Source organism: Euprymna scolopes, chromosome 3 (assembly GCF_053919585.1).
Source record: "Euprymna scolopes isolate OS-2025 chromosome 3, ASM5391958v1, whole genome shotgun sequence".
Classification (NCBI taxonomy): Eukaryota; Metazoa; Mollusca; class Cephalopoda; order Sepiida; family Sepiolidae; genus Euprymna; species Euprymna scolopes.
The window spans coordinates 25,844,007-25,868,524 of NC_136484.1; the positions used below are offsets into that span (position 1 = coordinate 25,844,007).

The 24,518-nt window shown below is 26.6% G+C and overlaps 1 protein-coding gene across 5 annotated transcripts in view; it reads right to left on the reverse strand.

The window, feature by feature from the left end:
* The window catches only part of LOC145254166 (phosphatidylinositol 3,4,5-trisphosphate 3-phosphatase TPTE2-like), a 182,844-nt gene that overhangs the window by 38,464 nt on the left and 119,862 nt on the right, over positions 1-24,518 (reverse strand). For all 5 annotated transcript variants that reach the window (XM_080113001.1, XM_080113003.1, XM_080113002.1 and 2 more), the window contains exons 4-6: positions 17,895-18,026; positions 15,235-15,401; positions 12,256-12,320 (exon numbers count right to left, since the gene is read on the reverse strand). In XM_080113001.1, coding sequence (XP_079969127.1) covers positions 12,256-12,320; positions 15,235-15,401; positions 17,895-18,026 — 364 coding nt within the window. The remainder of the gene's footprint in view (positions 1-12,255; positions 12,321-15,234; positions 15,402-17,894; positions 18,027-24,518) is intronic.

The following is a 24,518-nucleotide window of genomic DNA, read 5'->3' on the forward strand; positions in this document are numbered from 1 at the left end:
GTTCTAAGATTTTTTTTATTTTACATAATGGTTCTAAGATTTTTTTATTTTAAATAATGGTTCTAAGATTTTTTTTATTTTACATAATGGTTCTAAGATTTTTTTATTTTGCATAATGGTTCTAAGATTTTTTTATTTTGCACAATCATTCTAAGATTTTTTTATTTTGCATAATGGTTCTAAGATTTTTTTATTTTGCACAATGGTTCTAAGATTTTTTTATTTTGCACAATGGTTCTAAGGTTTTTTTATTTTGCATAATGGTTCTAAGATTTTTTTTTATTTTACATAATGGTTCTAAGATTTTTTATTTTGCATATTGGTTCTAAAATTTTTTTTATTTACATAATGGTTCTAAGATTTTTTTATTTTACATAATGGTTCTAAGATTTTTTTATTTTACATAATGGTTCTAAGATTTTTTTATTTTACATAATGGTTCTAAGATTTTTTTATTTTGCACAATGGTTCTAAGATTTTTTTATTTTGCACAATGGTTCTAAGATTTTTTTATTTTGCATAATGGTTCTAAGATTTTTTTTATTTTGCATATAATGGTTCTAAGATTTTTTTATTTTGCATAATGGTTCTAAGATTTTTTATTTTGCATAATGGTTCTAAGATTTTTTTCATGTTGCATAATGGTTCTACGATTTTTTAATATTTTTCACAATGGTTCTAAAAATTTTTTATTTTGCACAATGGCTCCAAGATTTTTTTTATTTTGCACAATGGTTCCAAGATTTTTTTTTATTTTGCACAATGGTTCTAAGATTATTTTATTTGGCACAATGGCTCCAAGATTTTTTTTATTTTGCACAATGGTTCTAAGATTTTTTTATTTTGCACAATGGTTCTAAGATTTTTTTCATTTTACACAAGGGTTCTAAGATTTTTTTATTTTGCACAATGGTTCTAAGATTTTTTATTTTGCATAATGGTTCTAAGATTTTTTTCATTTTGCATAACGGTTCTAAGATTTTTTTTATTTAACATAATGGTTCTAAGATTTTTTTCATTTTGCATAATGGTTCTAAGATTTTTTTCATTTTGCATAATGGTTCTAAGATTATTTTCATTTTGCATAATGGTTCTAAGTTTTTTTTTCATTTTGCATAATGGTTCTAAGATTTTTTTATTTTGCATAATGGTTCTAAGATTTTTTTCATTTTGCATAATGGTTCTAAGATTTTTTCATTTTGCATAATGGTTCTAAGATTTTTTAATTTTGCATAATGGTTCTAAGATTTTTTTCATTTTGCACAAGGGTTCTACCATTTTTAATTTTGCACAATGGTTCTGAGATTTTTTATTTTGCATAATGGTTCTAAGATTTTTTTCATTTTGCATAATGGTTCTAAGATTTTTTATTTTGCATAATGGTTCTAAGATTTTTTTCATTTTGCATAATGGTTCTAAGATTTTTTCCATTTTGCATAATGGTTCTAAGATGTATTTTTTTGCATAATGGTTCTAAGATTTTTTTTATTTTGCACCATGCTTCTAAGATTTTTTTATTTTACATATTGGGTCTAAGATTTTTTTATTTTGCACAATGGTTCTAAGATTTTTTTATTTTGCATAATGGTTCTAAGATTTTTTTATTTTGCATAATGGTTCTAAGATTTTTTTATTTTGCACAATGGTTCTAAGATTTTTTTATTTTGCATAATGGTTCTAAGATTTTTTTTAATTTTACATAATAGTTATAAGATTTTTTTATTTTGCATAATTGTTCTAAGATCTTTTTTATTTTACATAATGGTTCTAAGATTTTTTTATTTTGCACAATGGTTCTAAGATTTTTTTATTTTGCACAATGGTTCTAAGATTTTTTTATTTTGCACAATGGTTCTAAGATTTTTTTATTTTACATAATGGTTCTAAGATTTTTTTATTTTGCATAATGGTTCTAAGATTTTTTTTATTTTGCATAATGGTTCTAAGATTTTTTTTATTTTGCACCATTGCTCTAAGATTTTTTTATTTTACATAATGGTTCTAAGATTTTTTTATTTTACATAATGGTTCTAAGATTTTTTTATTTTGCATAATGGTTCTTAAGATTTTTTTATTTTGCACAATGGTTCTAAGATTTTTTTTATTTTGCACCATTGCTCTAAGATTTTTTTATTTTACATAATGGTTCTAAGATTTTTTTATTTTGCATAATGGTTCTAAGATTTTTTTTATTTTGCATAATGGTTCTAAGATTTTTTTTATTTTGCACCATTGCTCTAAGATTTTTTTATTTTACATAATGGTTCTAAGATTTTTTTATTTTACATAATGGTTCTAAGATTTTTTTATTTTGCATAATGGTTCTTAAGATTTTTTTATTTTGCACAATGGTTCTAAGATTTTTTTATTTTGCATAATGGTTCTAAGATTTTTTTATTTTGCACAATGGTTCTAAGATTTTTTTATTTTGCATAATTGTTCTAAGATTTTTTTTATTTTACATAATGGTTCTAAGATTTTTTTATTTTACATAATGGTTCTAAGATTTTTTTTATTTTACATAATGGTTCTAAAATTTTTTTATTTTGCACAATGGTTCTAAGATTTTTTTATTTTGCACAATGGTTCTAATATTTTTTTATTTTGCATAATGGTTCTAAGATTTTTTTTTATTTTACATAATGGTTCTAAGATTTTTTATTTTGCATAATGGTTCTAAGATTTTTTTATTTTGCATAATGGTTCTAAGATTTTTTTTATTTTGCACCATTGCTCTAAGATTTTTTTATTTTACATAATGGTTCTAAGATTTTTTTATTTTACATAATGGTTCTAAGATTTTTTTATTTTGCACAATGTTTCTTAAGATGTTTTTATTTTGCACAATGGTTCTAAGATTTTTTTATTTTGCACAATGGTTCTAAGATTTTTTTATTTTGCACAATGGTTCTAAGATTTGTTTATTTTGCATAATGGTTCTAAGATTTTTTTATTTTGCATAATGGTTCTAAGATTTTTTTATTTTGCATAATGGTTCTTAGATTTTTTTTATTTTGCATAATGGTTCTAAGATTTTTTTTCATTTTGCATAATGGTTCTAAGATTTTTTTATTTTGCATAATGGTTCTAAGATTTTTTATTTTGCATAATGGTTCTAAGATTTTTTTCATGTTGCATAATGGTTCTACGATTTTTTTATATTTTTCACAATGGTTCTAAAAATTTTTTATTTTGCACAATGGCTCCAAGATTTTTTTTATTTTGCACAATGGTTCCAAGATTTTTTTTTATTTTGCACAATGGTTCTAAGATTATTTTATTTGGCACAATGGCTCCAAGATTTTTTTTATTTTGCACAATGGTTCTAAGATTTTTTTATTTTGCACAATGGTTCTAAGATTTTTTATTTTGCATAATGGTTCTAAGATTTTTTTCATTTTGCATAACGGTTCTAAGATTTTTTTTATTTAACATAATGGTTCTAAGATTTTTTTCATTTTGCATAATGGTTCTAAGATTTTTTTCATTTTGCATAATGGTTCTAAGATTATTTTCATTTTGCATAATGGTTCTAAGTTTTTTTTTCATTTTGCATAATGGTTCTAAGATTTTTTTATTTTGCATAATGGTTCTCAGATTTTTTTCATTTTGCATAATGGTTCTAAGATTTTTTCATTTTGCATAATGGTTCTAAGATTTTTTAATTTTGCGTAATGGTTCTAAGATTTTTTTCATTTTGCACAAGGGTTCTACCATTTTTAATTTTGCACAATGGTTCTGAGATTTTTTATTTTGCATAATGGTTCTAAGATTTTTTTCATTTTGCATAATGGTTCTAAGATTTTTTATTTTGCATAATGGTTCTAAGATTTTTTTCATTTTGCATAATGGTTCTAAGATTTTTTCCATTTTGCATAATGGTTCTAAGATGTATTTTTTTGCATAATGGTTCTAAGATTTTTTTTATTTTGCACCATGCTTCTAAGATTTTTTTATTTTACATATTGGGTCTAAGATTTTTTTATTTTGCACAATGGTTCTAAGGTTTTTTTATTTTGCATAATGGTTCTAAGATTTTTTTATTTTGCATAATGGTACTAAGATTTTTTTATTTTGCATAATGGTACTAAGATTTTTTTATTTTGCACAATGGTTCTAAGATTTTTTTATTTTGCATAATGGTTCTAAGATTTTTTTTAATTTTACATAATAGTTATAAGATTTTTTTATTTTGCATAATTGTTCTAAGATCTTTTTTATTTTACATAATGGTTCTAAGATTTTTTTATTTTACATAATGGTTCTACGATTTTTTTATATTTTTCACAATGGTTCTAAAAATTTTTTATTTTGCACAATGGCTCCAAGATTTTTTTTATTTTGCACAATGGTTCCAAGATTTTTTTTTATTTTGCACAATGGTTCTAAGATTATTTTATTTTGCACAATGGCTCCAAGATTTTTTTTATTTTGCACAATGGTTCTAAGATTTTTTTTTTTTGCACAATGGTTCTAAGATTTTTTATTTTGCATAATGGTTCTAAGATTTTTTTCATTTTGCATAACGGTTCTAAGATTTTTTTTATTTAACATAATGGTTCTAAGATTTTTTTCATTTTGCATAATGGTTCTAAGATTTTTTTCATTTTGCATAATGGTTCTAAGATTATTTTCATTTTGCATAATGGTTCTAAGTTTTTTTTTCATTTTGCATAATGGTTCTAAGATTTTTTTATTTTGCATAATGGTTCTCAGATTTTTTTCATTTTGCATAATGGTTCTAAGATTTTTTCATTTTGCATAATGGTTCTAAGATTTTTTAATTTTGCGTAATGGTTCTAAGATTTTTTTCATTTTGCACAAGGGTTCTACCATTTTTAATTTTGCACAATGGTTCTGAGATTTTTTATTTTGCATAATGGTTCTAAGATTTTTTTCATTTTGCATAATGGTTCTAAGATTTTTTATTTTGCATAATGGTTCTAAGATTTTTTTATTTTTGCATAATGGTTCTAAGATTTTTTCCATTTTGCATAATGGTTCTAAGATTTTTTCATTTTGCATAATGGTTCTAAGATGTATTTTTTTGCATAATGGTTCTAAGATTTTTTTTATTTTGCACCATGCTTCTAAGATTTTTTTATTTTACATATTGGGTCTAAGATTTTTTTATTTTGCACAATGGTTCTAAGGTTTTTTTATTTTGCATAATGGTTCTAAGATTTTTTTATTTTGCATAATGGTACTAAGATTTTTTTATTTTGCACAATGGTTCTAAGATTTTTTTATTTTGCATAATGGTTCTAAGATTTTTTTTAATTTTACATAATAGTTATAAGATTTTTTTATTTTGCATAATTGTTCTAAGATCTTTTTTATTTTACATAATGGTTCTAAGATTTTTTTATTTTACATAATGGTTCTAAGATTTTTTTTTATTTTACATAATGGTTCTAAAATTATTTTTATTTTACATAATGGTTCTAAGATTTTTTTATTTTGCATAATGGTTCTAAGATTTTTTTTATTTTGCATAATGGTTCTAAGATTTTTTTTATTTTGCACCATGGTTCTAAGATTTTTTTATTTTACATAATGGTTCTAAGATTTTTTTATTTTGCACAATGGTTCTTAAGATTTTTGTATTTTGCACAATGGTTCTAAGATTTTTTTATTTTGCATAATGGTTCTAAGATTTTTTTTTATTTTACATAATGGTTCTAAGATTTTTTTATTTTGCACAATGGTTCTAAGATTTTTTTATTTTGCACAATGGTTCTAATATTTTTTTATTTTGCATAATGGTTCTAAGATTTTTTTTTATTTTACATAATGGTTCTAAGATTTTTTTATTTTACATAATGGTTCTAAGATTTTTTTATTTTGCACAATGGTTCTAAGATTTTTTATTTTGCACAATGGTTCTAAGATTTTTTTATTTTACATAATGGTTCTAAGATTTTTGTATTTTGCACAATGGTTCTTAAGATTTTTGTATTTTGCACAATGGTTCTAAGATTTTTTTTATTTTGCACCATTGTTCTAAGATTTTTTTATTTTACATAATGGTTCTAAGATTTTTTTATTTTACATAATGGTTCTAAGATTTTTTTATTTTGCACAATGGTTCTTAAGATTTTTTTATTTTGCACAATGGTTCTAAGATTATTTTCATTTTGCATAATGGTTCTAAGATTTTTTTATTTTGCATAATGGTTCTAAGATTTTTTTATTTTGCATAATGATTCTAAGATTTTTTTATTTTGCACAATGGTTCTAAGATTTTTTTATTTTGCATAATGGTTCTAAGATTTTTTTATTTTGCACAATGGTTCTTAAGATTTTTTTATTTTGCACAATGGCTCTAAGATTTTTTTATTTTGCATAATAGTTCTAAGATTTTTTTTTATTTTACATAATGGTTCTAAGATTTTTTTATTTTGCATAATGGTTCTAAGATTTTTTTATTTTGCACCATGGTTCTAAGATTTTTCTATTTTACATAATGGTTCTAAGATTTTTTTATTTTGCACAATGGTTCTAAGATTTTTTTATTTTGCACAATGGTTCTAATATTTTTTTATTTTGCATAATGGTTCTAAGATTTTTTTTTATTTTACATAATGGTTCTAAGATTTTTTTATTTTGCATAATGGTTCTAAGATTTTTTTTATTTTGCATAATGGTTCTAAGATTTTTTTTATTTTGCACCATTGCTCTCAGATTTTTTTATTTTACATAATGGTTCTAAGATTTTTTTATTTTACATAATGGTTCTAAGATTTTTTTATTTTGCATAATGGTTCTAAGATTTTACATAATGGTTCTAAGATTTTTATATATTCATAATGGTTCTAAGATTTTTTTATTTTGCATAATGGTTCTAAGATTTTACATAATGGTTCTAAGATTTTTATATATTCATAATGGTTCTAAGATTTTTTTATTTTGCACAATGGTTCTAAGATTTTTTTATTTTGCATAATGGTTCTAAGATTTTTTTTTATTTTACATAATGGTTCTAAGATTTTTTATTTTGCATATTGGTTCTAAAATTTTTTTTATTTTACATAATGGTTCTAAGATTTTTTTATTTTGCATAATGGTTCTAAAAATTTTTTATTTTGCACAATGGTTCTAAGATTTTTTTATTTTACATAATGGTTCTAAGATTTTTTTATTTTACATAATGGTTCTAAGATTTTTTTATTTTGCACAATGGTTCTAAAATATTTTTTATTTTACATAATGGTTCTAAGATTTTTTTATTTTACATAATGGTTCTAAAAATTTTTTATTTTACATAATGGTTCTAAGATTTTTTTATTTTACATAATGGTTCTAAGATTTTTTTATTTTGCACAATGGTTCTTAAGATTTTTTTATTTTGCACAATGGTTCTAAGATTTTTTTATTTTGCATAATTGTTCTAAGATCTTTTTTATTTTACATAATGGTTCTAAGATTTTTTTATTTTACATAATGGTTCTAAGATTTTTTTTTATTTTACATAATGGTTCTAAAATTATTTTTATTTTACATAATGGTTTTAAGATTTTTTTATTTTGCATAATGGTTCTAAGATTTTTTTTATTTTGCATAATGGTTCTAAGATTTTTTTTATTTTGCACCATGGTTCTAAGATTTTTTTTATTTTACATAATGGTTCTAAGATTTTTTTATTTTGCACAATGGTTCTAAGATTTTTTATTTTGCACAATGGTTCTAAGATTTTTTTATTTTACATAATGGTTCTAAGATTTTTTTATTTTGCACAATGGTTCTTAAGATTTTTGTATTTTTCACAATGGTTCTAAGATTTTTTTATTTTGCATAATGGTTCTAAGATTTTTTTTTATTTTACATAATGGTTCTAAGATTTTTTTATTTTGCACAATGGTTCTAAGATTTTTTTATTTTGCACAATGGTTCTAAGATTTTTTTATTTTGCATAATGGTTCTAAGATTTTTTTTTATTTTACATAATGGTTCTAAGATTTTTTTATTTTGCATAATGGTTCTAAGATTTTTTTTATTTTGCATAATGGTTCTAAGATTTTTTTTATTTTGCACCATTGTTCTAAGATTTTTTTATTTTACATAATGGTTCTAAGATTTTTTTATTTTACATAATGGTTCTAAGATTTTTTTATTTTACATAATGGTTCTAAGATTTTTTAATTTTGCACAATGGTTCTTAAGATTTTTTTATTTTGCACAATGGTTCTAAGATTTTTTTATTTTGCATAATGGTTCTAAGATTTTTTTTTATTTTACATAATGGTTCTAAGATTTTTTATTTTGCATATTGGTTCTAAAATTTTTTTATTTACATAATGGTTCTAAGATTTTTTTATTTTACATAATGGCTCTAAAATTTTTTTATTTTACATAATGGTTCTAAGATTTTTTTATTTTACATAATGGTTCTAAGATTTTTTTATTTTGCACAATGGTTCTAAGATTTTTTTATTTTGCATAATTGTTCTAAGATCTTTTTTATTTTACATAATGGTTCTAAGATTTTTTTATTTTACATAATGGTTCTAAGATTTTTTTTTATTTTACATAATGGTTCTAAAATTATTTTTATTTTACATAATGGTTCTAAGATTTTTTTTATTTTGCATAATGGTTCTAAGATTTTTTTTATTTTGCACCATGGTTTTAAGATTTTTTTTATTTTACATAATGGTTCTAAGATTTTTTTATTTTGCACAATGGTTCTAAGATTTTTTATTTTGCACAATGGTTCTAAGATTTTTTTATTTTGCATAATGGTTCAAAGATTTTTTTATTTTTCACAATGGTTCTAAGATTTTTTCATTTTGCATAACGGTTCTAAGATTTTTTTATTTCACATAATGGTTCTAAGATTTTTTTCATTTTGCATAATGGTTCTAACATTTTTTTCATTTTGCATAATGGTTCTAAGATTTTTTTCATTTTGCATAATGGTTCTAAGATTTTTTTTCATTTTGCATAATGGTTCTAAGATTTTTTATTTTGCATAATGGTTCAAAGATTTTTTTCATTTTGCATAATGGTTCTAAGATTTTTTCATTTTGCATAATGGTTCTAAGATTTTTTAATTTTGCATAATGGTTCTAAGATTTTTTTCATTTTGCACAAGGGTTCTACCATTTTTAATTTTGCACAATGGTTCTAAGATTTTTTATTTTGCATAATGGTTCTAAGATTTTTTTCATTTTGCATAATGGTTCTAAGATTTTTTATTTTGCATAATGGTTCTAAGATTTTTTTATTTTGCATAATGGTTCTAAGATTTTTTTCATTTTGCATAATGGTTCTAAGATTTTGTTTTATTTTACATAATGGTTCTAAGATTTTTTTATTTTGCATAATGGTTCTAAGATTTTTTTTATTTTGCATAATGGTTCAAAGATTTTTTATATTTTGCATAATGGTACTAAGATTTTTTTATTTTGCATAATGGTTCTAAGATTTTTTTTATTATGCATAATAGTTCTAAGATTTTTTTCATTTTGCATAATGGTTCTAATATTTTTTTATTTTGCATAATGGTTCTAAGATTTTTTTTTATTTTACATAATGGTTCTAAGAATTTTTATTTTGCATAATGGTTCTAAGATTTTTTTATTTTACACAATGGTTCTAAGATTTTTTATTTTGCATAATGGTTCTAATATTTTTTTTATTTTGCACAATGGTTCTAAGATTTTTTTATTTTGCACAATGGTTCTAAGATTTTTTGATTTTGCATAATGGTTCTTAGATTTTTTTTATGTAACATAATGGTTCTAAGATTTTTTATTTTGCATAATAGTTCTAAGATTTTTTTTATTTTACATAATTGTTCTAAGATTTTTTTATTTTGCATAATGGTTCTAAGATTTTTTTATTTTGCACAATGGTTCTAAGATGTTTTTATTTTGCATAATGGTTCTAAGATTTTTTTATATTTTACATAATGGTTCTAAGAATTTTTATTTTGCATAATAGTTCTAAGATTTTTTTATTTTGCACAATGGTTCTAAGATTTGTTATTTTGCATAATGGTTCTAAGATTTTTTTATTTTGCACAATGGTTCTAAGATTTTTTTATTTTGCACAATGGTTCTAAGATTTTTTGATTTTGCATAATGGTTCTTAGATTTTTTTTATGTAACATAATGGTTCTAAGATTTTTTTCATTTTGCATAATGGTTCTAAGATTTTTTTCATTTTGCACAAGGGTTCTAAGATGTTTCATTTTGCACAATGGTTCTAAGATTTTTTATTTTGCATAATGGTTCTCAGATTTTTTTCATTTTGCATAATGGTTCTAAGATTTTTTTTATTTCACATAATGGTTCTAAGATTTTTTTCATTTTGCATAATGGTTCTAAGATTTTTTTCATTTTGCATAATGGTTCTAAGATTTTTTTCATTTTGCATAATGGTTCTAAGATTTTTTTCATTTTGCATAATGGTTCTAAGATTTTTTTCATTTTGCACAAGGGTTCTAAGATTTTTTGTATTTTGCACAATGGCTCCAAGATTTTTTTTATTTTGCACAATGGTTCCAAGATTTTGTTTTATTTTTCACAATGGTTCTAAAATTTGTTTATTTTGCACAATGGCTCCAAGATTTTTTTTATTTTGCACAATGGTTCTAAGATTATTTTATTTTGCACAATGGCTCCAAGATTTTTTTATTTTGCACAATGGTTCTAAGATTTTTTTATTTTGCACAATGGTTCTAAGATTTTTTTTTATTTTGCACAATGGTTCTAAGATTGTTTTATTTTGCACAATGGCTCCAAGATTTGTTTTTATTTTTCACAATGGTTCTAAGATTTTTTTTATTTTGCACAATGGCTCCAATATTTTTTTTTATTTTGCACAATGGCTCCAAGATTTTTTTTATTTTGCAACAACAAAATTGTTCAGAAATCCATACAGATGTTTATAGCAGTCAAGGCTTTGTGCAGAACCAACCACACTTTTTTGATACAACTGCTAATCTCAGTCAGCCACAAGACAGAGTAGACGTAGACCTCAGGTTTTACATCAGTTTTTCCTTCTCCGAGGTGCATGCCTTAACGAAGACTTAGGGTGCATCTTTCACAGTGGATTAAATGTGTCCCCAGATACCAACCTGGAAATTTCTACGTCCTGGCATTCCCAAATAGTTATCCATCTGGTACTGACCAGGCTCATTGTTACTTAACTTTGATGATCTGGCAAAACCTGATATCTATAACATAAATCTCACCTGTCTGTTTAAATGTATGGATGTATGTATGTATGCATGTTTGAATGTCTGCCTAAAACTTTCAACAGAGGCAACGGATTTTCACGAGATCAGTATCATTTTAAAGCTCGACCCTTCGGATGACAAATTTCGAAAAATTGGTCAAAAACATAATTCCTTCACTCTCAACTGGGTAGTTTTCTACATGGAGGGTCAGTTTTTCGCTGACATTTTTGCAAGTCGTTCAACCCTTGCATTCACGACTTTGCGTAAAAGGCGTTATTTTGACCGCCCGTGACGTCACAACCATGATAGGCACATCGGTAAGACAGTTTGTATTTTTTTCAACTCTTTTTTCCTCTGGTGCGTTACAGGTTCGAAAAAGTGTAGTATCTGTTCTTCAGATGCGGCACTTCCATTTCTCGTTCTCTTTCAGTGGAGGAGAAATCCTTCACGACTGAAACAATTTTTCTCCACGTTAAAAAACGACCCTGGTGTCTAACTCTGTCCCGTGGGAAGGCATTGTAAATAGGTACTCCTATTATTTTATTTTTTTTATTTTGCTCAACAAACATCCTTACACACACCTCCACTTTCTTTTCCACCTTCATATCACAGGTTCAAGTCTGCCTGCCTGCCTGCTACAACTTTTTTTTTTATTGCTCAACACACACCTCCAAACACTCAGGTAACACCAGGCACCCAGGCTAGTATATATATATATATATATATATATATATATGTATGCACACATACACAATTTGAAAGTAGGCCTCATACTTCTAAAACAATTATTTGTTTATATAGATATGTGCATTTTTTTCAGAAAAATATTTAAATTTTAAAAATGGTATCGGCATTAAAAGAATGGACAGAAAGTGTGAGACAAGTGTTGACGTAATAAATCCACATAAAATAAATATGATTTGTGCTTGTTTTATATTACCTCTTCCATTATTTAACGAATAGTCAAGTAATTTTTATAAATATTTATATAGAAACCAAAAGAATATCTTTTTTTATTTCACTTATATAAATAAGCTAAAAAGATGATTGGGAAATATTGATAGACTTACATGAATTGGGTTGCGATAAAAAGCCATAATGCCAGTGGAAGGAAACGACATCGCAATGACTCGTTCTGAAATAAATCAAACAATCACTTTTCTATGCTTTCCATGAGGTAAGGTTTAAAATCAATAACAGTTTCTGAAACATGAATATGGACATTACCTACAGACTTAACACACCAGATAAAACGTAATTACTAAGCAAACAGAAAAAAAAAAAACAATCTTATTTCAAGAGCTAGAGGTGTTTGTTATTCCTTGCAAGGAGTGTAAAGATATATCATTATACATACTATCAGGTTGACAAGAAAGTCCTTGCAGTTTTTAACTTTTAAATTCAGATGAATACATCTCGGCTCAAAGAACGATTTATTGATCGAAATAAGCACCATCAGAATCAACACACTTTTGCCAACACAAAACAAGAAGCAAAATTTCGTAGCCCAATTCATTCAACTTCTGCAGGGTCGGTTTAGCAACATGCAGTTGGGCATTGTTGTGGAAGAGAATTGGGCCTTTTTTGTTAACTGATGCTGAGTATTGTTAAAGTTTCTGATGCATTTCATCCATTTATTGACAGTACTTCTTCACCATAATGGTTTCGCCTGCATTCAAAAAACTGCAATGGATGAGACTGGTCAGCATAACCTTCTTTTGGTGCAACTTTGGCTTCAGGAAGTGTTGTGAAGTTCCATTGGAATCTAACCACCAAGCTGAGCATTGCCCATTGTCATAAAGGACCCACTTTTCATGCGCAAGTCACAACCCAGTCGAGAAATGGGTCATTCTTGTTTCTGAAAAGAAGGGAAGATGATACTGCCTAACAGCGTTTCTTTTGGTTTTCATCAAATTCGTCAGGCACCAATTTATCAAAATTTTTGGCTTTCAAATCTCTCTCAAGTAGTAGTGGAAATCATCATATACATTACGTCTAATTCAGAAGCAAGTTCTCGAACAGTTGTGCATGGACTGGCTTCGACTAAGGCTCTTAATTGATCGTTGTCAATATCCGATGGCCGGCCACTATGCTCATCATTTTCAAGACTCTCTTTGCTATCGCAAAATTTCTTAAACCACCATTGTGCTGTGTGTTCAGTAGTGGTTTCTGGGCCAAATGCTTCATTGATATTATGAGTTGTTTCAACAGCTTTTTGGCTTAGCTTAAATTAAAATAAGAAAATTGTATGAACTTGTTTTTTTTTTCCATCATTTATTTAAGATTCTGAAAAGACATGATTGCAATATAAACGATTAGATAGAACGAAAAATTCTCTTGAAAATGATATACAAAGTAAAGGTATTATAACAAAAACTTATTTGAAAATACATCATTTGAAATTAAAATTAAAAATTCTGCAAGAACTTTCAAGTCAACCTAATAGCAAAATCCTCCTGATCTAGTACATATAATAAATAAATATATACTATATTGGTCCTCCTGGGAGGAGGATCTCAAAATATCAATACTATATTACCTCTTCCTGATTATTAGTCTGAAATTGTATCATGAGCTAAATTGAACATTAGTAATAGTACAGTTTTGACTTCAGACAGATACCAAATCTCCATTAATAATAGATAGATATAAATAACTAGAGAGAGAGAGAGAGAAAACATGTTCCTTTAATAACCAAGAAGGAGTGGTCGTCAGCCTAATGGATACAAATATAGACTATGTAATCATTTGTGTGTTAAGTTCAAATTCAATCTGATCTTTTGTGCTTATTTGCAGACTAGTGTTGCAAAATGTATCAAACTGCAACTTTATTCCGTTCAACACCATTCGTAAAGGTATGACACTCCCCCATCATCCCAACTCTGAGTAAAATAGCAGCTTGAATGCTTGTTTACATTAGTGATCTTTTAAACCAACGCATTTCAGGTGAAAACATTATATACATATCATGGCGAAATTAGTATAAATTCCAAAAATTATGAAAAATGATCCAGTAGATGATGTGCTAGAAAAAAAAAAAAAAAGTCAACCACAATTACATTCAGACATTATGTATTTAAAGATAGTGAACCCTCAATTTAAGTCAAGGGTTATCTCCCTGGTTTGTCAGACTGAATTAGTTGCACAACTCTTCCACATTAAAACAAGCAATAAAACTAAATAATTCGATAAATTCTATTTTTCCTACTGAATCATTTTTTGAAGTTATACAAATTTCGACATAACACATAAGTACGTAATAATGTTTTCACCCGAAATGTGTTGGTTCAAAAGATCACCAATTTAAACAAGCACAACAACCTGTGTTTAATTGTATATAAAAATATTGAAACATTTGTCCAAATGAGTTCTGTAACATGTAAGTGGTCTCCTCACCCAGACAGACCAATTCTGTTGACTTCCCCTTTCACATACTATATCCATGGCTTATGAAGATTGAAACGTGTGTGTGTATTTAGGTGTATTACTTACAAACACAAATACATCCTAGTATATTTTTATAAGTTTTAGTCCTTTTTTTTTTTTTACCTCTTCTGTAAGAACAATTAAGAAATCAACTATTCTTATGATTTTTTTTATTTGATGTTTTTAATACATGGTAGAACAAGAACGGCAGAGAGAATACATAATCATGGTCAGAAGAGAGAGGGGGAAATGAGGAAACCAGATTTCACAATAGTGTACAACTCTTTAAAGCAAATTCACAGAAATATTTTTTTAAAACTTAAACTTTTTGAAAATTTTGTATTGAATATAATTTTTTTGTTATTTTGGAACTGTAATTACAAAATGTTGAAATTAATGTAAAAACCAATGTACATTAGTTAACTTTTGTTTCTGTGAGAACTGTGATTGTAATTGCAAAATGTAGAAATTAATTTTTTTTTTAAATGTACGTTGATAAACTTTTGCTTCTGAGAAGCAGTGATTTAATTGCAAACTGTTATCTCATAAACTAAAAAGTTGCAGAAATTCATTTAAAAAAACAATTAAAAAAAAAATCAAATCATTAAACTTTTGTTGCTTACCTGTAATGTAACACAAATCCAAATCAAAAGTATCTTTCTGGTATCGCCGTTTGTTTTGTGATACCATTTGTCGGGTGGCATTTGTTAAGTGACGATGTTGTACAATCATGATGTATATGATACGGCAGATTCGGATGATCCGAACCACACGACCAACAACAATTAACCTGCACGACAAAAAAATGAAATAAAATATTATACATATATATATAATAAAATATCATTTCAAAACCAGATGTATTTAACGTACACCTTATTTTATTCATATTTTATACTTAATGCAGAGATTAAAACAACATCAGTTAAATAACAAATACTTGAATTGGTTTAATTCATAATTTTATAACCAAATGATGCTGTATTAATTAAATTTAATTTTTAAACTTAGATTTAAAAACTAAAAATAGTAATAGTTTGGAAAAAAAATAAATGGCATAGTTAACCAAAATAAAAAAACAAAACAAAACAAAATGAAAGTAAAACACTTCCAAGCAATGCTTTTATTGTCAATGAAATTCGTGAATTCAACAATTTTTAAATCAAATTAATTGATTGCCTGATCTAGTTAAGGACCCTCCATACCCCTACAATGAACCGAGATGAAGTTCCATACGTCTCCCTGCAGTGACTTATTCCTTAATATATTGTAGTCTACATTGCACTGTAGAGAATCTAGTGTTAATCTTATAAAATTATCTGTTAATAATGGCTCTACTTAAATGGTTCAGTTTAAAATGCAAAAGTCAAGTATCATGGTTCAATTGTGCTTTAAAAAGGAACCTTAATATTGAATGCGCCCCTGCCTTATAAAAGAATGTACAGTTTATTTTATAGGTTGGGCCTTTCTGCTTATGCAGTGATAAAATTTCTCAAATGCACTTGTGATGTTAGGTTGTATAAAAGTGTTCATTTTAGTTAAAAATCAAACTTGTTTCTTTAATAAGATTTTTTTTTGTATTTTCAATACTTATCAGACACTTCTGATACAAAACCTATGTAAGAACACTTCCAGACACATCAAACACCTTTGTGTGAAATTTAAAAAAAATCAGCCGAGCTGTTTCAGAGTCCATAGGGAACAAACTCACACAAAATTCCTTTTATATAATAGTAGATAAATATATAAATAGTATGCATATACAAAGTGCTACCATATTAAAATAGAGTTCAATATACAAATGTATAGAGCTAAATATTAAAATAATGAAAACAGGAGTTAAAAATGTCCTCAGTTTTACAAAGAAATGTCAACAGGTTTTCTGTAAACTTGCCTCCTCATGAGGATTGAGTTAGACACAATGTCGGTTTTTTAATGTAAAGAAAATCTAGCTCCTCAAAAAAGAGGTATTTTGAATAAGGTAAAAAAATTAAAATTGCCTCACATAGATAACTTTCTCCTTCACTGACCAAGGACAGAAAAGATGAAGTGGACTATTAAAACAGATACTACACTTTGCTCCTAGCCAAAAGGCATAGAGAGTTAGCACATTTTAAAAAAGGGGTCCAAAGGTGTTGATCAGTTCAGATATAGGGTGCATATTTTGTAAATAATTCAGTGTTTTAATCAGCATACTATTGTATAAAAACAAAAATGTTGGATGTATGTTGATTTTTTATGTACAGTGAAATTACAAAGGCGTAGAACGTATTATATATATATATATATATATATATATATATATATATATAGTCTTGTCAAGGTTCTGTTTGTCAGTTGATAGATCAATTCATCTCCTAATCTTGATTCTTAAAGATCTCTTGATCTTGTCCAACCTACCTTTAACTGTCCTTAACTTGCAAGTGTCATCAATTGTTGCAAACCCTTTTCTCTTCACTGCAACTTCTTTCCCACAGAAGAGACGTTGCAAGTCTGTCTTATTGTTATTTCCATGGCAAAGTGCTCATCTGATCTCCAATCTCTGGTCCCCCCTTGCTAATCTTCCACGAAAAACACCCGTCTAGCTGAAATCAATGTCAATAATTTTCCCCACTCTTTATCTGTGCCTAAATCAAAACGTAGATTCCATGAACAATGCTTCTTTCTTAGAACTGCACGCCTGTGGAACTCCCTTCCATTTGCCTGTTTCCCAGCTGACTACAACTTGGTTGTCTTCAAGTCCAACATAAACAAATTCTTGATGAACCGTCCCCTGAAATAATCCAATTCACCAAATTTCCATTACTAACACGATTACTACGATATTATCCAATTGATTACTGTACACTCAATAACCCTTATCCTCGAGTGGCCTCTGGGCCTTGATAAGTAGTGTCTCATATGTAAAAAAGAAAAAAAAACCCAAAACTGTCCACAAATTGTAGCCAACTGCCATGAACTGCCGCAAAACTATAAAACATATTGACCTTCTTTATCCCAATCATCGTCACATCTTGACCAACAATCCCACCTCAGTTTCCTTTTGTGCTCCTTGATGAACAACTTCTTATCCATTGTCTTTTTAACAACCTTATTTCCTATACCTTTGTTGTTCCTGGTAAACTTATTTCCTATTGTCTTTTCTTATACTTCTTTTTCTCTTTCTCCCCCCCCCCCACACTTCCCAACACTTGGGCGATGGTGACTGTGAGTGTGTGTGTGTGTTGGAAGGAACACTGATAGTATCAAACAGGGGTTAAAAGGATTGATTTTAAATACTCACTTCGCAAGGTCAGCAGTATTGTCCCGACAAGAGTCAATACCATAAAGTCCTGCAAATACCATATCCGTCACAAATGATACAACCACAACGACTATATCTAACACATCGATACAATTATAACAGATGCTCTTTCTGTAAAAGATAAAAAGAAAATCATTCATTTGGAACAATAAGTTCTGCATCTTCTATAAACACCTAAATTACTTGCTCTCTTTAGATATAATAATAAAAACAATGTTATATGTTTATATTGCAATGATGATATTTGAATAAAAATTAAAATGTAGCAGTATATACCCGGCGTTCCTCAGTCGAAACATATTGCCGGGCGGAGGGATTAGTTGCATATTGTTTAAGATACACTGAATATCCTAAATGGTTATGAAAAGTGATCACATGTTGGATTTAGGGAAGCATAAAACACATCCATATTGGTCTTATAAATACATAGTATATACACACACATATATACATACATATATATATATATACATATATATATATACACATACATATATACATATATATATACACATATACACACACATACATATATATACATATATATATATATATATACATATATATATATATACACATACATATATACATATATATATACACATACACACACACATACATATATATACATATATATATATATATATACACATACACACACACACACATATATATACATATATATATATATATACACATACACACACACACACACACATATATATACATATATATATATATATACACATACACACACACATATATATACATATATATATATATATACACATACACACACACACACACATATATATATATATACACACATACACACACACACACACATATATATATATATACACATACACACACACACACACATATATATATATATATACACATACACACACACACACATATATATATATATATATATATATATATATATATATATAGGTTAATCATTTACTTGAAACATACTCAGTTTGTATGGGGTATCTATATAATGAGGAAAGAAATTTTTTTTCCTTCTTTACCTGCATTTACCTAAAGCGTTGTGTTAGTTGAAAATTGAAAATAATTACGTATATAAATGAATACGTTTTGGAAGCTGAAAACAATGCATTTTTTAATACATAAACATTTATTTGCTTGATATCAAGCAAATAAATGTTTATATATTAAAAAAAATGCGTTGTTTTCAGCTTTCAAAACGTATTCATTTATATACGTAATTATTTTCAATTATATATATATATAGGGGAATCATTAACTTGAAACATACTCAGTTTGTACAGAGTGTCCAAATGGTCACTAAAGGATTTTGAACTTAAATAGATTTTTTATTTTTGATGATATCTTTCTGTAATTTTAACACAATCTAACCAAAACATTAGGAAATTTAAGAAAAGAAAATGTAAAATTCAAACAATATTTATGAAAAAATGTTGCCCATTTTCAGCTTCGAATATTTGTGCTCTTTCCGAAACATTATTCATGACAGATTGCAGAATCTTTTGATTGTGATTTAACTTCTTTATTTCACTCCTGATGTTTTCCTTCAATTCTTGTAGGCTTTGGGGGTTTGTTAACATAGACTCTTTCTTTAAGATACACAATGTTTGTTGTGACTTGGACTATCCCTTACATTAAAATGCTGTCGATAAGCTCATTAAGTCAAAACAACTGACCCCTGATTTTGGTAAAACAATTTCACAACTTGCATAGGTTGTTCAATGCTATACTCATGCATAATTAATTTCAAAAATATTATCTGTAAAATTTCTGAAAAAGAGAAAAAAAATAATCATTACTGGTAAAATGACAAAGATTTTCAACCCTTCAGTCACTTTTTGGACACCTTGTAGATACAAATCGTAATTTTCTCAAAAAAAAAACTTTCATATAAATTTTTAAAATTGTAAAAAAAAATCAAAGCTCAATGAATGCCTTTTTGAAAAAATCCATTACACTATATATTAGTGATGGGACGATAACAAAATTTTTCCCGATTTTGATCCAATTACAGCTTTCATTCTAGATTCCCGATTCTGATTCTTTAAACATTTATAGCTATTTAATTAGAGATTTGTTGTCTTTTAAATTCTTTTTGTAAATTTTCAAATTATTACATAAACCCCCGGGGTAATTTCCGGGTATATTTTTTCTCAAATGTTTTCCTTGTAATGTATTGCAAATTGAAAGACAACAAAAGGTTTATTTTGATTCTAAACAAAGTCAAATTGTATCAGTTCGTCGTTAGTGTACAACATGCTACTTGAAAGTTTTCATAAACAGTTGAAAATAGTCCACGATTGGTAGGTAAAATGAGAAAACGATGTAAGAACAAAATATCAACAACGCCCCCACCCGCATTGTTATGAATGAATTTCTAAATAATAATGTTACTATATAGAAATCCATTTTTAACATGGAGAGGGCATTAGGCTTCGTTAACTATTATGTGTCTTCTTTCTATGAATGTTTAAATTTTAATTATAAAAATTTGGTGGGTTATTAAATTGATTTGCTTTTCTGTAAAAACCCCCAACAAAAACAATACAGAGATGCAAATAATAACAACTAGCAGGACCTGTGGAAATTTTACAGGGGACTCATTTATATGTAATATATTGATGTTAGTATTCATGGCGTGAATAGAGATGCTCTGATATTATTGTAAATCTTGTTAAAATTGCAAAAGTATTTAAGCTAGCAGGGATGCCCCGGCATAGCCAGGTCATAAAGTACGCTTGAATATATTTTGATTCTTGCAGATTTTGTATATATTATTATAGAGTTAATGTTCTATCGATTTTTATATATTATAAAGTTGCGATTTCAAAAGTACAAAAATATATCCATACGACTTGGGTGCATCAGGTTGAGTTCCTTCAGCTACAATCGAAACCAAAACCAAAATTTATGAAGAATTCTTGATAAAATTATTTATAAAAAAACATGGATCACTGGAGTTCCATCAGCTATAATCAAAATCGAAACCAAAACTTATGAAGAATTCTTGGTAAAATTATTTATAAGAAATGGGAATCCATAATAATTAAACAACAGTCACTTGGATCTAATCATGACACACAAAATCATATTAATATATAATATTGTTAAAAGTCATAAAAACCGTGCTCCTTTCCTACTAACCCCAAGTACAGGTGGCAATACGAAAAATATATCAATTACATGTGATTTTATGATTTTGCTGATCGACCTCAGAATTAGTGGTAAAAATTACTTAATTGCTTAAAAAGTTATAATATACAAAAATGGGATCAATTTACATCATATTTATATGCACAACTGAACCCCCATTCTAAATTCTAAAAAGGTTTCAGTGTGCTCACATATAATTGCCTAAAAAAGTAGAATCTCATATGTTTTGGGTATTTTAAATGTAAATGAAAGTTTTTTTGTTTTTTTTTAAGTTAAAAAACTTCTCAATATTTGCTCTTTATCTATTCTATCCAAAGTTTTGATAAACTTGTGAGATTTTCATATATGTTTTTTATGTGCCAAAACCAAACAAAATATAAGGAAACATGAAATATTTCAAAGGATATGATGATCAGACAAAATCAGTGGCAGAAAAAAATTTCAAGCATATTAAATCTTTCATATTAAAGTGTGAAGTCTCTAATAGACACCATAGGTTCGAAAAGCTTTTTTAAAATCTGTGATATTGAATAAGCAAGTGAACTCTAGACTATTTACTTTGCTTACAATAAAAACTAATAAAATCAAATTAAATTAGGTTTGGAGAGTCTATATCTGGGAATGGATTTTCAAATATGTTTGGAATAGCAATTGTCACAGCCGAGAAAGATTTCCTTGTGTCCAAAGAGGAGCCAAAAAACTTTATTTCAGAAGCCGATGACAGACACTCCAATGTACAGCTGGCGCCAACGAAATTTACCCCCCCCCCCGAGCATTTAAAACTTTTTAATAATCATATGATCTCCCTAAGGGCACATAGACATTTTAGCAATAGATGAGAAACGATTACAAAGACAATAGGCAAGTTATCTCTCAATAAATAATCAATAAATAAAATAAATTAAACTCTTCTTATCAATATTAAATCTGTACCTGATATTTATAACCCATTCTGTGGCCCTTTTCAGTCTTATGTTGTAAAGGAACAACTTCTAATAAAAAAAAACAATTTATGCTTCAAAATTTTTAAGAATCAGTTTGGAATCGGAAATTAGACTATAATTTTTCCGATTCTGATACCCTAAAAAGTTTTGATTTTTCTGATTGTGGATTCCGAATAATCGTCCCAACACTAATATCATGCTGGTATATGTCAGTTTTCAGTATGAAAATTAATTTATGAAACAACGTACCGTTTGTACATATTAATTAAATTGTGAACAGACAGGAATACAACTTCATTATAACAGATTTATATATATATATATATATATATATATATATATATATATATATATATATATATATATATATATATATATATATATACAAGATTCAAGCAAGCCAAGATGTCTGGACAGTTCACAGAGTTTTATGATTATTAAGATTAAAGTCACATTTTTTTTTCTTTTCTTTATTAAAAAAAATAAAAATTCTATTTGCATCTTAACTTAATCTAATTCAAATTTATGCAACTTTTATATCAAGGAAAAAAATTGCTAATTCATTTCACATGAGCAATACATGATTCTTTTGACTGCAGCATTTGAAAACAAAAAAAACAAAAAAATAAACACTGTTAAAGATCAAACAGACTTTGCTCTTCTAGTGACATCATTCCAGAAGGAAGGAAAATGAGAAAGAAAAAATACAAACTGATTCCAAGCCTGATGAAGACGTATATCGTTGAAACTAAGTTGATTTTAAATGTTTAAATAAATAAAGATTATTTTTAATAAATAAAAATTTTCTATTTTGTATTAGCTTTTCAACTTAAAAATTCTAATTTAAATTTACACAACAAACATGGAAACAATTTGGTGTTTATGCAGTTTAGCAAAAACATTAAAAAAAAAAAAATGAAGATAAAGAAAAATCTATGAAATGAAGTTATCATAAACAAAAAAAAAATCGCTTAATTTGATCAAGTAGTTTTTGTTTTTCTTTTTACAAAAGAGAAGCAAATTTATATAAGAGTGATCACAATGGAGTCATCTTGACAATTCCAGCTACGAGGAGGGGGATGGCGCCAGGGAAGATAACTTCATCTAATTCTTTTAAAGTTTGCCAAAATGCACATAAAGTTCTAATAATTTTATTAATAAATTTTAAACAATTTTTGAAAGAAAAACAAAAACAGAAAGAAAAAAAAAAGAATACTTAAAATTACTCAAAACCATAAAAAATAATCTTGTCAAATTTTGGCAAATTTCACAAATTAAAGTTATCTCCCATGATGCTGCCCCCCCCCCCCACTGCCTCCTCGTAGCTGGAATTGTCAAGATGGCTCTGTTGTGATCACTCTTACTAAATTTTGATTTTCCTCTGTAAAAAAAATAAAAAACAAAACAAAATACTACTACAAATTAAGCGATCTTTTTTTTTTGCTTTATTCCATAACGGGCATATACATTATAGAGATTTTTCGTTATTTTCGTTTTTTAATGTCTTTGCTAATCTGCATAAGCACTGAAAATTCTGTAATTCAAAAATTACATAGTTTCTTTTATTTTGAAAATATAGTTTTCATTTAATCAGAAATTTTAAAATTGAATTAAAAATCGATGGCGCTTCTACACTATTGGGACGAAATTTTGAAAATCATAATACTGAATTTCACATGAAAACAATGTATTTTTAAGATGATTATATACAAAAATTACAAAAATCGATAAGGTAGAAAATTATTTATTAAAAAAAATATAAAAAATAGAATTTGATAAAAACGATTGTAAGACACAGGAAAATTCAAAAGGGAGGTAATTTTCCATTTCGATTTAAACAAGATGGCAACAATTTTTCACCTGTTACCATGATTAAAGTAATTTTTTTTGATAATTCAGTAATATTCAGGTACTTCCGACTGCATAATTTGGAAACTACCATTGTAACTTATTAGAATTGACAAAAAAAATCAGTTGAAACCATTGTTTTTTTATCTGAAAACTCCATTTATCGACTACAAAATCTCATCCCAATAGTGTAGAAGTGTCAAATCGGTTCAGCAATCTAGTGGTAGATGATCTATTCTCTTCTCTACAAACTCATTTCTCACAGGAAAGACGTTGCTAGTCTTTCTCTACTCTAGTTCCATAATAATTGCTCGACTGCGTTCCAATATTTGATTTCTTCTGGTGAAACTATCACAGCAAGAACTCATTTCTACACCATAATTGTACAGAACTTCATTTCTTCCATTATATGTTTAATTTCCATGAACAGAGTTTCTTTCCAATAACTTTCCACCTGTGGAACACATGCCACAAGATTGCTTCCCCGAGAGCTACAACATGTTCATCTCCAGGTCAAATATCAGCACTTGAATGGCTTTTAGCCTTGATAAGTGGTAATTTATTGATATAAATAAAACAGTAGATGTATGTATATGTGTCTGTAAATGTTTAACCGATAAACTCTTAAAACAACATTTTAAAA